Source organism: Pectinophora gossypiella, chromosome Z (assembly GCF_024362695.1).
Source record: "Pectinophora gossypiella chromosome Z, ilPecGoss1.1, whole genome shotgun sequence".
In the NCBI taxonomy this organism is placed as follows: domain Eukaryota; kingdom Metazoa; phylum Arthropoda; class Insecta; order Lepidoptera; family Gelechiidae; genus Pectinophora; species Pectinophora gossypiella.
In genome coordinates, this window is record NC_065433.1 from 1,091,282 (window position 1) to 1,108,146 (window position 16,865).

The 16,865-nt window shown below is 39.1% G+C and overlaps 1 protein-coding gene across 2 annotated transcripts in view; it reads left to right on the forward strand.

The window, feature by feature from the left end:
* LOC126380127 (LIM/homeobox protein Lhx2-like) overlaps positions 1 to 14,356 on the forward strand; it is a 38,094-nt gene extending 23,738 nt beyond the window's left edge. For both annotated transcript variants that reach the window (XM_050029378.1, XM_050029379.1), the window contains exons 5-7: positions 1,426 to 1,577; positions 13,180 to 13,415; positions 13,881 to 14,356. In XM_050029378.1, coding sequence (XP_049885335.1) covers positions 1,426 to 1,577; positions 13,180 to 13,415; positions 13,881 to 14,114 — 622 coding nt within the window. In that variant the 3' untranslated portion in view covers positions 14,115 to 14,356. The remainder of the gene's footprint in view (positions 1 to 1,425; positions 1,578 to 13,179; positions 13,416 to 13,880) is intronic.
* The last annotated feature ends 2,509 nt before the right edge of the window (positions 14,357 to 16,865 follow it).

Below are 16,865 nucleotides of genomic sequence, written 5' to 3' on the forward strand. Positions count from 1 at the left end.
ACTTAGATCAGAAATCAAATTAACGAAACAGGAATCGACCTTAGCTGTTCTGTGATAGATTTATAATTCCATATAAAAGTAACAATTCTGACAGCGTGTCGATTCGGAAGAATCTACGTGCTTTAGGCACGGACAGATCTAACAAAAAAAAACATAAACATTAACAGCCTATATTATACGTCCCACTGCTGGGCACAGGCCTTCCCTCAATCAACCAGAGGGGGTATGGAGCATACTCCACCACACTGCTCCAATGCGGGTTGGTGGAGGTGTATTTACGGCTAATAGCCAGGATCAACGGCTTAACGTGCCCTCCGAAGCACGGAATCATCTTACTTTTTCGGTCAATCAGGACTGATTCAAGCCTGAAAAGTCCTTACCAAACAAAGGATAGTCTGACAAAGTGATTTCGCCTACGTCAACAAAAAAAAAAACAATTTAAATATTTGAATCCTATATTTCAAATAGGTTTGTTTGTTTATTAAATTATTGTTTACATAACATAATTATTGTTTAACTAATCGTCGAATTGATATAGGGTCTGAAATAGTCAGAATGATATTATCCGTGCGAATCAACTAGACATCTAGGGGATATGCAACCCACTTGACAGGGAAATGTTTGTTATTTGCGCGGCTTATAGATACCTTGTATTTGAACCGGGTATAGAATATCGGGATATTCCTATGTATAAGGTAGATATAACCCACCCTCTCAACCGTCCCCTAAAGGGGGTGCCTCTTGCGCTGGAGATGTATTATAGCTAGCTACATAATATCTATACGAAACATTTGGTTGTATTTAAAGGCGCACGTGTAATTGTGCTGGTTACAATGCACACCATAAGTCTATATTTTATACCTGTCACTTTCTTATCCACCGAATAAGAAAGGGACGCGTAATCGACAGACGTAACATTTATGGAACAAACGTCAATTTTAGGCAGACATTTAAAAAACCCTCCCAAAAATTTTATATTGGGAATTGAGTAGTCAGCACATGTCGAACTGGTTGCTTACCAGCGAGAAGCCTATTTCATTCCTCCGCGTTATTTATTCATTCACTCATCCGTTTTAAAATTAACAGTCAAATTATCCGTCCCTACTCGGCGGATAAGAAAATGACGGGTACTTATAACTTAAAATTTAGAGTGCATGTAGGAATCGAGGACAATATGGTTACATTATTTATTACCTAAATTAGTTACTGTCTCTTTGGACAATGAGCTATATCCCCCTGTCGTAATATTCATAGTACTTGTCTAAGGAAAAATAATCTCATATTTTGAATTTTCACTAACCACTAAAATTACTTTGATGTAATATAATTCGGTAAAATGCGGGTTTTTAGTTCGTCAGATGATGCTATACCTCTGATCGATTGTAAATACAGTCGTAAAATAATATTTATTTTAATGATGCCCAGGTGCCAAGACATGAACAGTGAGGGAGATTCGCCATTGCAGTACTACGCTGGAGGGCCGAGCCCTAAGGGAAGACCACGCAAGAGAAAGGTGGCGCAAGGCTCCCCTGAAGACATGCAAGTCCAAACCATGAGGATGGCCAGCACAGCCCTAGGTAAGTAAACAAAAACTCATTATTTTCACTCAATAAATAACATAAGCCTAAGCGAAAGTAACAGCGAACGAAATAATTATTATTGGGCGAATTTTATAAATAATCTTCCTGTAATTAAAAATCTTTTTCCCTTAATTATTTTCCACTCGAAAAGCGCTTTGTAGGAAAAGACCCTCTTTTCCTCAACGAAAGTTAGCGATAATATGACGGACGAAGTTTCGCCGGTCGATGCAACGGAGAGTAATGAAATACGTAACATTTCTGCCGCCGAGCCGGCTGTGTAAACTCAAACTATTCCGTACAAGCCTCGTTTGTGACAATATACATATTTCATCGAACTAGAGCAAACGGCGGCGAACCTTAGCAGACACCTCAGAAGGGAAAGCGGGTGCCTTCCCGGCCCAGATGTCAATTCATCCCGCGCGTAATCACTGCTAATGAATAGGCGACGAGCTACCAAATCTGCTTGCGTCCCTTTCGCGCGCACCGTGGCCTCGAAAGTGAGAGTGAGTCGGAGATGGTTTTGTCTGCCGGGCCGCCAGGGAAGGGTCGTCCGTCTGGATTATTCTTTATAGCGTCGAAATGCGAGGTAGTCATTGAGGTGAATTCAGGTTCTGTGACTCTCAACCCGATTAATCATGGATTCTGAATGGCCTGGTCACTTCATTAGGCTACAACCGCAGTGTCATATCAAATCAATGGTGTTGTGTACATTGTTTAAAATTATATTGTGTAAAGTTTCGTACCAAATAGCTGTACTTTATCGTCAATGGTGACGTGCAGTAATTTGTTAAATATATCGGAACTTTTTAATCAGTAGATTATTAGATACTTGCTAGTTCTAAATACAAAAACTTACAGATGTTCGTGTTAGTCGCATTTGATAATAGATCAAAATCAAATCAAATCAAATCAAATATACTTTATTGCACACAATATGCAAAACAAATTAACACAGATGATGATAGATACAGTACAATCTGGCGTCCTTATTGCTAAGCAGCAATTTCTTCCAGGCAACCAGTGGATAGGAAACATTATTACAATTTGGTGCGGGACAGTGCAACATGTAGTATAAAATAATAAATACTAATAGATAGGTACATATTTTAGATAAAGAAATCGATAACCATATGAAATCAGTTTGAAACGATTTAGGTGTTTTAGTTTCGGCTTTCAAAGTCAGAGCTTTCGGTATTTAACCGGAAGACTTTGGGTACAAATTTCTGGCACATGTCCTAAGCTCACGACTATATCCCAATTGGGGTAGTCAGAGGCACGTCCATCGCAATATGAACTAAGAGAGGTCTTCAAGTTCATCTTGCGATTGATGTACCTTTGAGACGATCATCTTCCGAGCTTCTGTTAGACCAGTGTGATATGTGGTGAGCCGTATCGCCGTCTATAATGGTCGAACTAACTTAATAAGTCATTGGTGCAAAAAAAAACATCTACATAATTATTAAAATAAAAAATTCACGTCTGTTGCCCCTATTCCTTTTTCAAACTCATCACAATATGCTCTTAATATATCAAGTACCAAAGCCAAGCTTTCTCATGCATAAAAAAAAAACTTGTCACTGCATTTTCCCGCCAAGTTGTTGGCACAACAGCGCCACTTGACAAGCGCGCGTGACGGCCATAACGCGAACTAACTCTCTTGACTCCGTTACGTGCCTTATCGAGATGTAATGTATCGATTCAAATCCTCGTGCGTTTAATACGAAAAACAACAGTAAGGCTACGTTCACATGGCGACTATTCGATTCGAATTTTTCCATATGTCGTACGGGCGCGTGGCAATTGGATCGTGTATTAGGTGCAAAATGAATTATAAAGACAGATCTAAAATTAACGAAAAACATATTCTTTTTTATATTTAAGTAACTTATGAATTTTAATCAAGAAAAACGTAATAATAAGTCCGAAATTTTATCACGTTTTTCTATGACGTCACAGTACGCTTTTTCATACAAATTCCATAGCGATTTCGTGTACGTTTAATAAAAAGTAACTGATTTGACTTGTTGGAAACTAGCTTTTATGTCTCGAACACGGAATATCTCGGTAAAAGCTCATTTAGCATCACGCCTGTATCCCCGAAGGGGTAGGCAGAGGTCTATAGTGTGTACACCCAAACCTCGCACGCCAGGTTTAAATTCCATATAATAAAAAATTCAAACCTTCAAAGTGTAATGAGTTTTTAAGAGCCCGAACCGAAATTCCCCGTGACATTATGATAAATTGTAAATTTAAAAGTACGTTTTTATATTGCCACTGCTAAATTCGATTACAACTCGTATGCGATATCGCGAGGTTCTCTTAACAAAAATCACATATCAGAATGACAACGTAATTTTTCAAAAACTGTGCTTGGTTTTTACTGAAAGGCGTCGCTTTGCAGCTGTGTCACACTGCTGGACAACCCCCCCCCCCCATCCCCCCTATTTCCACCCTTCTCTGTAGATTGTGCATGGGTCACCTCTTTAACACTTCCTTGAGCTTAAGTTTATATTTATGTTGATTCCACATTAATTATTTCAACTGACTTGATGCCACCGGAGTGTTAATTTATTTATTTAATTAGAAAACTATTTCCTGACCCAAAACTAAAACCGTCATGAGTAACGAACCTTGCGACAACACTATATTATAAGATAATTTACTGTAATTTGCTTTATTGTATATCTAAATTATTTTGTTATTTTAGTTTTAATTATTTTCAGTTTAATTAAAACACATAATAACGGGTTCATACCGCGTTTAAATGGGGTTATCGACCATGTGGAATCCAGTAGTAGGTGTTGTAAAAAGCTTGAAACGGCCTAATGTTGTGAAAAAACGTGAGGACACAGTGAGTGCGGTTTGTCGTAGTGAGTTTGGTGCGAGTTCAGATGGTTCCGAACATTCCGATATCAAAAACATAAACAAGCGGCAAAGAAAGAGGGTAGACAGATATGTCTGCCCGTAGAAAATTATGGATCTACCTACTCCACTCCAATCTCATCAGTCATCCCGTGATCATGGCACTTGCAACAGTGTCGAAATATCGGGAGTCTCATATCCCCATTTAAACGCGGCAAGAACCCGTTATTATATTGTAATTATGATAATAACCGCGTAAACTTAAAACAATGTATTTTCATTTTATTAATTGTGTTGCCAGAATCTGGAAATAGAAAAAATTGTGTCTAAATCGACTGATAAAAATACTCGATTTGTAATCCTGAAAGATTACTTTACTTATTTTACTTACCACATAAATATTAAGTACGTATATACGTTACGCTCGTAGTCCCTATCGGGGAGGGCAGAGAGCTTTGCCTAACTTTCAGCCATTTTAGATTCGAAGTCTTGATGAATAATATTAATGGAATTTTCTACCCGCGTATTTGTTCTCCGTAAAATTGCAGTCAGGGACTATTTAATGCTTTTTTTTTGGTGTTTTATTTTATATATGGCGCAGATGGCATTAACTACTTGGCCGGACAAATGGGGAGCGCTGAGGGCTCTCATCGTATTTACTAAATACCATTACTAGACCATAGATTCTCTTCTTCTTCTATCGTGTGGGGAGTACCAACCTCATCAACCCTGGTGTCAGGGTTACTATTGAGCCGCCAAAGTCCCCTCAGGCTCATGTAACGACTACTTGCTTACATCAGTAAGTAGTAACCGGGACCAACGGCTTAACGTGCCGTCCGAAACATTGAACAATCAGGTGATCAGCCTGTAATGTCCTAACCAAACTAGGGATCACAAAGTGATTTTTATGATATGTTCCCATTGGGATTCGAACCCGGGACCTCCGGATCGTGAGCCTAACGCTCAACCAATGGACCACGGAGGCCGGAGGGATAGCATAGATTAATAACTGATAACTCGACAACATCATCATACATAAACAGCCTATACATGACACTCTTGGCCGGACAAATGGGGAGCGCTGAATGCTCTCACCAAACGGTTCGTCACTGTTGTTATGAATCTAATAATTCAGTATTGAATTGGCGACAATTACTGCTGTTTAAATTTGTTTTTTTTTTAACAGCCTCCGTGGTCTAGTGGTTAGAGCGTTAGGCTCACGATCTGGAGGTCCGGGTCGGATTCCCGATGGAGGCGTTGTCGAAATCACTTTGTGAGACTGTCCTTTGTTTGGTAAGGACTTTTCAGGCTTGAATCACCTGATTGTCCGAAAAAGTAAGATGATTCCGTGCTTCGGAGGGCACGTTAAGCCGTTGGTCCCGGCCATTAGCCGTAAGAACACCTCCACCAACCCGCAGTGGAGCAGCGTGGTGGAGTATGCTCCATACCCCCTCCGGCTGATTGAGGGGAGGCCTGTGCCCAGCAGTGGGACGTATATAGGCAGTTTATGTAAATTTGTTTTCTGGTGTTCTCATTCTTCTGCCTACCCCAATAGGCATTACATGCACAAGTCTCGCGTGACCGTATGTATTTGACCCCATTTCTTTTTCTTAATAGACAGGTGATGTGCTTTTGTTCGCAGATAAACGATCAATTTTTTTTTAACTACTTTTTTGTCTGTGGTCAGAATTTAAGTGATTACCATTGTTTATAGTGGATAGTATTTTGTTTTTATTATCTTGGGGTGAGGTGAGTTTAGTCCCGTTTATTGTTTTTTTTTACACATTAGTTTTTAATTAGCTGTCTAAATGGGGGAGGTTTTTTAAATTGTATTAGTGTCAATGTAATGATAAACTGAATCGGAATCTATTGTCGTTATAGACATTGGCAGCATTTCTTTAATACGTTAAAGAATAATGAAGAATGATTGAATGGTGGACGTAAAGATGCTAGATGAATTTAGTAGGGACTACACATCGGGAAGTTTTAACCGACTTCTAAAATCTGTGTAATAAAAGGTATCTAAATCTTAAAGTAGGTTTCTGCTCACATCCCCCCCTGTAAACCCCGAATAAACCCTACTCCCCCCCCTGTGCCCCCAATCAACCCCCCCCCCCCCTGTGTGACCCTGTGAAAAAACGGGAGTTATTAGTTATTTTTTGTCTTTCTTTTCCAAGTAAGGACAAAAATAAATGAGTACATATCGTCATATTATACGTAGTGAAAACTACGCAAGCGCCTTTTTGAAAACTTGCATTCTGTTGTGAATTACAATTCAGTAAAAAATAGTCCATATGTAGATATATCATAAACCTCTAAGCATATAAAAAGCCCTTGATAGCCCAGTTCGAAGAACGAGTGACTAACATCGTAATGTCATAGGTTCGAATCTCCGCTCGATGTCTAAACCACTGAATTCGACTTTCTGACTTTAATTTATGTTTGGATCAAAGGTAAATTGATATCACGTGGTTTCCAGAATTTGTGCCGGGTTAATGGCAATAGGCTGCCCCCCTAGTACATGTTAATTAAACGTAGATGTCTGAGTGGGTGTATATACTATACGTTGCGCACCCTGTCAGGGATCCAGGCGTGATAATATGTTTAAAGACTTCGCGGAAGGACTCATGGGTGGAAAACTAGTAGGTAGCATAACATAATTGGGGTAGTCAGAGTAAGTACCCACACCCCACCGAGCTTTCTGTTAGACCACCGTGATATTTGGTGAGCCGTATCGCCGTCTAATGGTCGAGGTCGAGGTAATTAGTAAAATTAATAACTCATTGGTGTAAGTTCGTTATTTACGGGGTTCGAACTGGTGCTCTACATTTGAGAAGCAAGCCGATGAGCCACTGAACCACTGGACCAGTGACCAGTAGGTAGGTAGGTATAAAATACAAAACTAAAAATTTTAAAAAACTACCGACCAGAATAAAAATTACGCTAACAACAGACCAGCTCAGTGGCTCCAGGAGACATTAGTGTTTCAAATATCCGATCCCACATAATATGCTTGCAAGCAAACTGAGCGTGTAGGTAACATTCCTATCACACCTAACAAACGACCTGATGACCTTGATGACCTGAACCGATTTTCACCAAACATAGTTAAGAACACTCTCCACTAATATACCTTTCAAACAAAAAAAGCCGTATTAAAATCGGATCATCCGTTTAGTAGCTACGATGCCACAGACTGACACAGAAACGTCAAACTTATAACACCCCGTCGTTTTTGCGTCGGGGGTTAAAAATAAATAATGTTGTTACTTCTGCCAAACACTAAAGCACTTTAAACCTGTTTTACGATGGTTTTAAATAAAATCATTGTTGATTGATCTTTCTCTTTCGTTTCCAACTCGTCAAATCAGTTACTTTTTACTAAACGCCTTTTTTGACTAGACTTATTGTAGGTTTGACGCAGATGGCATTAACTACTCGCCTAATGGAATTTGTATGAAAAAGCAACCTGTGACGTCATAGGAAAACGTGACAAAATGTCGCACTTATTATTACATTTTTCTTTATTAAAATTCATCATCATCACCAGCCCATTAACGTCCCCACTGCAGAGGCACGGGCCTTCCCTATGGATGGATAGGGAGATCGGGCCTTAAACCACCACGCGGACCCAGTGCGGATTGGTGGTTATTAACGACTGCTAATGCAGCCGGGACCAACGGCTTAACGTGCCTTCCGAAGCACGGAGGAGCTCGAGATGAAATATATTTTTTTTTATGGTCACCCATCCTAAGACCGGCCTTTGTGAAAGTTGCTTAACTTCAACAATCGCAGACCGAGCGCGTTTACCGCTGCGCCACCGAGCTCCTCATTATTAAAATTCATAAACAAGTTAAATAGAAAAAAGGCAACGGTTTTTGTCACCTTCAGATCTGTCTTTGTTTAGTAATCTGAATTTCATAATTTATCTTTGACCTAGGAAACTACCCAATTATACGATTTCAACAAATTCAGTCGTATTTGAGCACTGGCAGAGGCTTTGGTCTCACGTTATACTATCATTTTACAAGGTCTACCAAAATTTTATTGTTGACCTCCGAGTAAGGTACGAGCGGTAGCGGAAAACACCGAAGCAGAAATAACATAGAGGTACATAACTGTGGAACTGAGGAGCTCGGTGGCGCAGCGGTAAACGCAACTTTCGCAAAGGCCGGTCACAGGATGGGTGACCACAAAAAAAAGTTTTCATCTCGAGCTCCTCCGTGCTTCGGAAGGCACGTTAAGCCGTTGGTCCGCACTGGGCCCGCGTGGTGGTTTAAGGCCGGATCTCCCTGTCCATCCATAGGGAAGGCCCGTGCCCCAGCAGTGGGGACGTTAATGGGCTGATGATGATGATGACATAACTGTGCGTTCGATTTCGTAATGCAGAGTCATGACTTCGATTTCACGCGGCCGGCTGCAGTCGTGTGAAGTCGAAGTAAACCGCGTCGTGACTTCAATGTCATGCGACTGCAGACGACTGCGTGAAGTTGAAGTCATGACTGCACAGTACGACATCGAATGCATTGCGACTGCGCGCTTGCTGCGATGCAATTTGTCCAGCCAAGTAGTTAATGCCATCTGCGGCAAATCTGCAATAAGCCACGTCACAAAAAAAAAGCTACGGGGCAATCTGTCTGATGGCAGCCACTGCTGGTATGCGGGACACCATACTGATAGGGAGGGTGTTCAGCGAACGTCATCTCGTTTTTCTGATCTTAAAGGTCTGTTTTTTTTTAAATCAACTGCCAGTTTGACCTTCCAGCCCAATTACAGGTTGGGTCGCGTATATGGGTTTCCTTACTATGTTTCCCTTCACCAAGCATTTTGTGACTTTAAGATCCAAATCTGAATCGGAAAATTTAAAGTTCAAATTTTTTCGCCGCCTCTTACAAAGTGCGCTTGCGCCGAATGCTGCGCCGGCACAAGTAAGCGGCGCCTATCAACGCAATAAAACAGGGGTCCCGTCGCTGCTTCTTTATTTTTTTATAACCAATCGTTAATATCGAAGCCTTTACGACCCAGATGCTTTATTACTGGCTTTTTTAAAACAAAAAAAAAAACCTTTGACGTAAAGATGGTAACATGTTAATTCTGTCAATAAAAATAAAATTCCTCCAGTTTTGTTTGATAGATTTTCCTTTTTTTTATTTGCCATGTATTTTCCCATGGTAGCCGGTCGGGTTGATATGTTTGAGAATATAATTTACCTACTTAAGTACTTATATTACATAAAAAACGCTTTACCTACACTACGTCCTTATAAGAAACTGTTTTTACCCTGTTCCAAGAACGCATGAGTCCTGTAACTAAAGTATAACATAATCATACTACCTCCGTGGTCCAGTGCTTGAGCGCTGGGTTCACGATCCGAAGGTCTCGGGTTCGAATCCCAGTGGGGACTTTCACAAAAATTACTTTGTAACCCCTTGTTTGGTTAGAACATTACAGGCTGATCACCTGATTGTCCAAAAAGTAAAAAGATCCATGCTTTGGAAGGCACGTTAAGCCGTTGGTGACGGCTGCATTAGCAGTCGTTAATAACCACCAATCCGCACTGGGCCCGCGTGGTGGTTTAAGGTCCGATGTCCCTATCCATCCATAGGGAAGGCCCGTGCACCAGCAGTGGGGACGGTAATGGGCTGGTGATGATGAATTTTGACCCTGAGCCCGAAGCTAAACCCCTGCAACACGAAGCTTAAGGTTTAAAGCTAGATTGAAAAAGATCCTCGCACATAGCGGGCGTGTGAGCACAGTATTTAAATATGTATAATTGCCGGGCTATAGTTATATACAATTAACGGGTCCCTAATTATGTCTGTTTATACGAATGCGATTATCAGTAGAACGTTTGCCTAAAAACCACAAAGCCAGAAAGAAAAAAATAATTGACTCAAAAGAGACCCCATTAAATCATTCAAGGTATCTAGTATATTTAATTATGAATTTAATAATTAGACCGATGTGTGCGCGCACGCCGATGACGAGCCACCCAGGAGGGGTGAGAATTTTATAAATTAAAAATGTAAAGCCACTGAGCTTGACTAGTGATGTTCCTATGTTCACTAGAATTCGGATATTTGGCGATTTTCAGTCTTTAGTAACTTAGAGAATCTATATAAAAAAAAAACTGAATTTATATTAAAAATTATTAACCAAAATATGTCCCGGGGGGTTAAAAGCAATTCACCTTAAAAGTTGTGCATTGTGCACTTATTTTTATATGCGCAAATGTCGAATTGCAATATTGCTGCCCCTCTGTTTATAGGAGATGTCATGATGAAGAAATGAAGTTTCAGCAATAAGCAGCGGTCAATGGCAATAGGCCTCTATTACATGGAACTTAAGCAGCTGACACACATACACAAACACATACACACACACACACACACACACACACACACACACACACACACACACACACACACACACACACACACACACACACACACATACACACACACGCACAGACACGAATACAGCCATGATGCTGTTATGTTAAGTGTAAAAAATTGTTAAATAAATTTATCATAAATGGTATTAGTGAGCAATTGATTATTATGAATGAGAATACATTTTATTATACGTGAAATCATTCTTAGAATTTTGGTGTCAGGTATATTCGTACAAGGGCGTATTGAGGGACATCCCTATTTTTTATTTTATTTTATGACATTGGTAAGTCGTCCATTATGCCATATCTTGTAGATCGAAAAATATGTCCAATTACTGGTACATCTATCATTACTGTGTTATTTGTTTTGACAGCCATGTAATGATTCAAATGGCTTGTGTTTCTTATAATTTGTCAGTTGCAGTTGTTTCCATCCTCGACTTCCGTTAGCTTGTTATTTTAGATTTTGAGGTTATATTTTTTATTGTTTAACTTGTAAAAACGATAACTAAATATTGGATAATCGAAAGAATTCCTATTATTATTTTTTTAACAAATTAACATAACATAACATAACAAATACTTTATTGCACAAACAGGAAAAAACAAAAAACAAAACAAAAGAGAAATAGAATTAGTACAATAGGCGGCAACTAGGTATCCAGATATATTATAATCCCACATTCCCGAGAAATGCATTTTCGGAGGTATGCGACCTAAGCTGTCTTGGGCTGGTTTTCCCTTCACGGGTTGGAAGGTCAGACAGACATTTGCTCCCTGTCCATATCAACAACCGGATAATGCTAGGGAGATGATGTGGTTTAACGGTATCAGTAGTTATAACACGGTACCGTTAAACCACAATGAAAATAAATGTTTTCTTTCTTTCAATACTTTTGTCTCCGTACGGTCACGAGCATTAATAATGTCACATTAACTTTTTTGACAAATTGAACTGTAAGACTCACTAAATGTCAAATATGTTAGTGCGACAGAGTCCTAAAGTGGGTACATTATATTGCTCATGACACTTTAGTTAGTTCGTCTTACACTATTCGTCAAACAGCTAGCTGCATCCATATCTGAGAATCTATAAGGACGAAGAGCCCAACAGACTACCATAAGTGGCTGCAAGTAGCCTTCGCTTCGAGTGATTCATAGTTTTGCATATCCCTGTAAGAGTCGTTGCGGTGTACAGAAAAACCTGTCGAAAGGTTTATGAGACACCGTTTATGATTGTAAAATGTTTATTATTACTTTGAATAAAAAAAAAAGTTCCAGGCGTAAGCTTTGGCTGTACCTACCATTTCTCAATTTATTTCAATTTCTCCAAGCTTGAAATGTGTCACAGCTGACCACCCCACAAAATTCAGGAAGTAGGGTTGTTAGCAAAAACTAACAAAACTATGAGAAGACGCAATTTGCTGACCACAGCCTCCGGATGTACCATCTCGAGGTAATCAGCTTCCTGTGGGTGAAAAAGTGAGGATGTGGTGACGTCACGGCGATGCATCCGTACAATCGTTGACAACTTAGTCAAATGAGATACTTTTTATGAAACGTTAAAATGAAAATTTTCTATGGAATTTGTATGAAAAAGTTCAACAGTCAAATTAAATTTCGAAAATAAGTCATTAAGAAAAATAAGATTGATTTTTGATTACTCATTAGTATTTACACCGGCGTAACACTGGCTACTTTTTCTAGATCAGAATTTTATAATTTATGTTTGACCTAGTCTAATGACCCAGAGGCTAGATTATCATTATTCCTATGGCAAAGAAGTCTAGATAAGTAGGATCATAATTATAGTTCTGCTAATGCCTTCATCATTTATTTGACAGATCCGGACAGAAGGGCCGAGATCTCTGGTCTGACGACCCTTAAGGGGCTGGATGGTAACCTAGTCAATTGAGATACTTGCTTACTTTTATCGAAACGTCAAAACGAAAACACGGTTTTGAATTTACTATAGTTTTATAGGATCGAGATTGGCGGTAAACCAACTTGATAGTGTTCAGCCGATGCCTATTCACTCTCATCGGCATGGTGCATGTAATTACATACATACATAAACTCACGCCTATTTCTAACCAAGGTGTGGATTGACTGATGTAATTCCATTAAATTCATTCCTGATTCCTGACACACTTCTTTTTATACACACACGCCAGTTCAGAATGGATCGTACTAATTAAACCTGTTTCTAAAGAAATCTCCAATTTGGTTTATGTACGTCCTTCTAAGTCTTCTTCTGCTAGCCTTACCAACAACTTTTGCCTATCGCTAATTTATGCATAAATTCATGCAATTAATTTAATAAATCTTCTTCATTGTTCACAGAACTTCTGCATCGAGGAGACCTATCTTCTTCCATGGAGTCTCTTGCATATGACTCGTCGGTTGCATCACCAGGCAGTGTATCCAGCCACACCCAACGCACCAAACGTATGAGAACCAGCTTCAAGCACCATCAGCTCAGGACAATGAAGTCCTACTTCGCTATCAATCAGAACCCCGATGCTAAGGACCTGAAGCAACTGGCTCAGAAGACTGGATTGTCCAAACGAGTTTTGCAGGTGAGATGCTATGGCCAAATAATAACGATTATTTTCAATAAATAATAGTTCCAGAACACTTATAATTTGTTTGATATTCCTGAGTGGTGTGGAGTGGAGTGGTGGAAGTAATCTGAAGACAAAATTGGAAGAAAATCCGTCTGTCTGTCTCTACTACATCATTACTCGGAAAGCTCAACAGCTGAACGTCTGTTTTCCCAGTCCATCACAGAAGCCATAGATAATATTTTACAACTATCTCTTGTTTTAGTTACTTCTTGGTAGTAACTATTTTTTTCTGTGCTCTTTGGATCAAATAATGGATATCCAAAACAAAAAACTTGTGGAGAGTGATCTGTCAGGATCGTGGTAACTGGAGTTCCGTGGTCTGTGCCTACACTAATGGGAAATAGCTGTGATTCTATTTATCTTACAAGTTGAGGTACTAGTATGGATGTACTTCACCAATTATATCTCTTTTCCCAGGTCTGGTTCCAGAACGCCAGAGCAAAATGGCGTAGGAACATAATGCGTCAAGAGTCGAACCACGGACCGATGACTCCGAATGGAAATCCTGCGCACACTGGGAACGGCAGCATGATCCCCGGGGTCATCCCTCCTGGCGGCTCCATGATGCTTCAGGAGTCTCTGCAGCCGATGGATGAGATGAGAGTCCACACCCCTCATCCTCACCCCATGGCTTTCAACGAGATGTACTGACAGTAGATGTTGAAGAAGCTAGTGTTTGTAGGTCGGCAAGGATCTCGTCAAGGTACTTGAATGACGTTAACAGGAGGGTACTGGTGTGCATCATCTCTGTATATCAACTGTAAAAAAAAATTTTTCATGGGATACGGGGTTAGGGCGGTGTTAGTGTCGGACCTAAGGTTAGCCTCCTTATTTTAGTAAGTATGTAATCGGAACCAAGGACGCTTTTAGAGTCATGCGGATTCGTTCACCACGCACGATTGGCCCGTATGCGTAAAAATTCATGTAAGTACGTAGGTACTTCCGTCACACATTCCATGAGCTGATCGCCAAGCTCCAGTAACAGAGAGACACGACAAGAAGAAGACTGCCATACCGCGTCCCGCATATGAATATGTTCTTTCCGGGTGCCCACTAAAAGCACCCTTAGGTCTAATTATGCACTTACTCAAAACTAAAATAGACATTTTAGTAAGTCAAGTAAGTTGGCTTAGGTATCTACGCCAACGCATTTCCGATTATGGCCAAATGCCAAAAGATCCTTGTCGGCTTATATGACCACAGAACGCTTTTGTTTTTGTTAAATAACTCAGCTTTTTATAGTTTCTATCTTTAGGTTCCTTCTATATCTCTCCATTACGTATGTGTCAACACAAGAGGGGTTATATTATAGATGCAAGAACATTTCGATCACGACGCGAAAGCGTATAGTCCACCCGAATTAAATAACACTCTACGAGACGGTTGATGCATACCTAGGCACCTCAATTTGTGCGACTTAACACGTTCACGAATCGCGATCGATCCTTTCAACTTTGCTAACACCCCAGATGACTCCCTAGTTATATATTGTTTTATAGGTATAAAACAATTGTATACAATGTGTATACTATTGTGTATATATTTTTAGTATTTGGTAATTTAAAAAAACTTGCTTTTTTATTTGTAATGCCTAATTTTATGTAGGTACTTACCTACTATTTCTAATAATAGTGTTGTAGGTTTAAGATGATTTTGTACATAAGCGCACTATTATTTTTTAATAAGTATACCTAATAATAGTATAAATCTCATCCATTCCTTATCGAGCTGTTATATCAATAAGAATTGTATATAAAGTGATACTAGTCAAACATAGTAACAGTAAATATCGTCTAGTGATAGGGTGTGAAATATCAAATCAGTTATTTCAGTAGCAGTTACATGCCTAGTAGTATTTTATCTCGTATTTAAAATAAGTTATAGTTGTACGTAAAAGGTACTTATTTAATATTTTTATGAAAAATCGTATTTTTTTTATAGAAATTTAAAATTTGGCGAGGGTCTTGTCAAGAGACTGATAAAATTGGCACCTTAAATACATTTTTTTTCAAGACGTATACAATTTTAATGAAAATCTGACGTAGGCAAGTTGGTACGTAAAATGGAACGGGTTAATTGAAATTCAAATAATAATGAAATGATGTAAGTTCATGATGCTAAGTCGACTTATATCCAGTGAAAGGTGGCTGTCCAGCGTACATTTGACCAGAATCGGAGTGGTCATGATAGAACTGCGTTTAATCGGTACATCCTCGCTTTTTTATTGACGTGACTTAATGTACATTTGTCGCGTGATACTAAGTGGGCAAATTGGGAACGCTAAGGGCTCTTACTCGGTATAAAATTTAAGACAACAGGCCTGAGAGTGCCCGGCCAAATCCGCGACGAATATTGCTATAACGACAAAAAATAAATAAATAGACTTATCCTATTTCGGTTTTATTCTGAGTAACATGTATTTTTTGTGATATAATTTGCTGGTGAAATATGATGAACTGTCGGTAAATCCAATTTGAGGAGAACCATAGTTATCAAGCTTTCTTAATTATAATCATTACCAACTCATGTCTCAAGGACAAAATATTTGTATAATTTGTACTTACCACACTACTACCTAATTGTATTCAGTGCCAAAATAGAAGATTGTACAAGGTGCATTTTTTTGGAAAAAACATCTAAACTCCTGAAAAAATTGTATCTAATACATAAATAATTAGTTCTTGATAATTTTAAGCTTTAGCGTACATTTTTGTGTTAGAAATCGGTGGTATATGAGGCTCCTATTAGTAACTAAAAGGCAAGACAAAATACGCCGCAGAAAGCACTTTAAAAACTCACCTAGTAATTGTTTTGTACACAAATGTACCTTGTATGATAAGTTTCATCGAATTTTAATAACAATAGGCATAATTTAAACTGAAAAGTTAGCGAACTTCCCTTGCAAAGCTTTATGGAAAAATTTACAACTTGAATAATATAGGATAGCTGACAACCTAGATAATACTTTTTACGAAACGTCAAAACGAGTTTATGGAATTTAGAGTTAGGTGGCAAATCGCCCACTGACGTGCAGGCGACTTTACACTTTTTTAGTAGTCTACTCGCCTGAATGGTTTCATTAAACTGGGTCAGTTTACTCCGAATGAAGAATGAATGGGATTGGATCTTTTCTTACATAGAAAATAAAATTTTGAGCAAAAAAGCCCTTTTTTGCTCAAAATTTTCAAGACGAGTAGACTACAAAAAAGTGTAAAGTCGCCTGCAGGCGTGATACTAAGTGGGGCACTTGCCAACTTCAAACTTTGTTACATTGCTAAGGTCCAATACTGGCAAACTTACTCTAAAATCAGCAGAAAAATATCGGATGGAATTCACAAGCTATGAATAGAAAACATTTTGGCTAAGCATAATGCATTCGTAATTCACAATGTTTTTGATAAC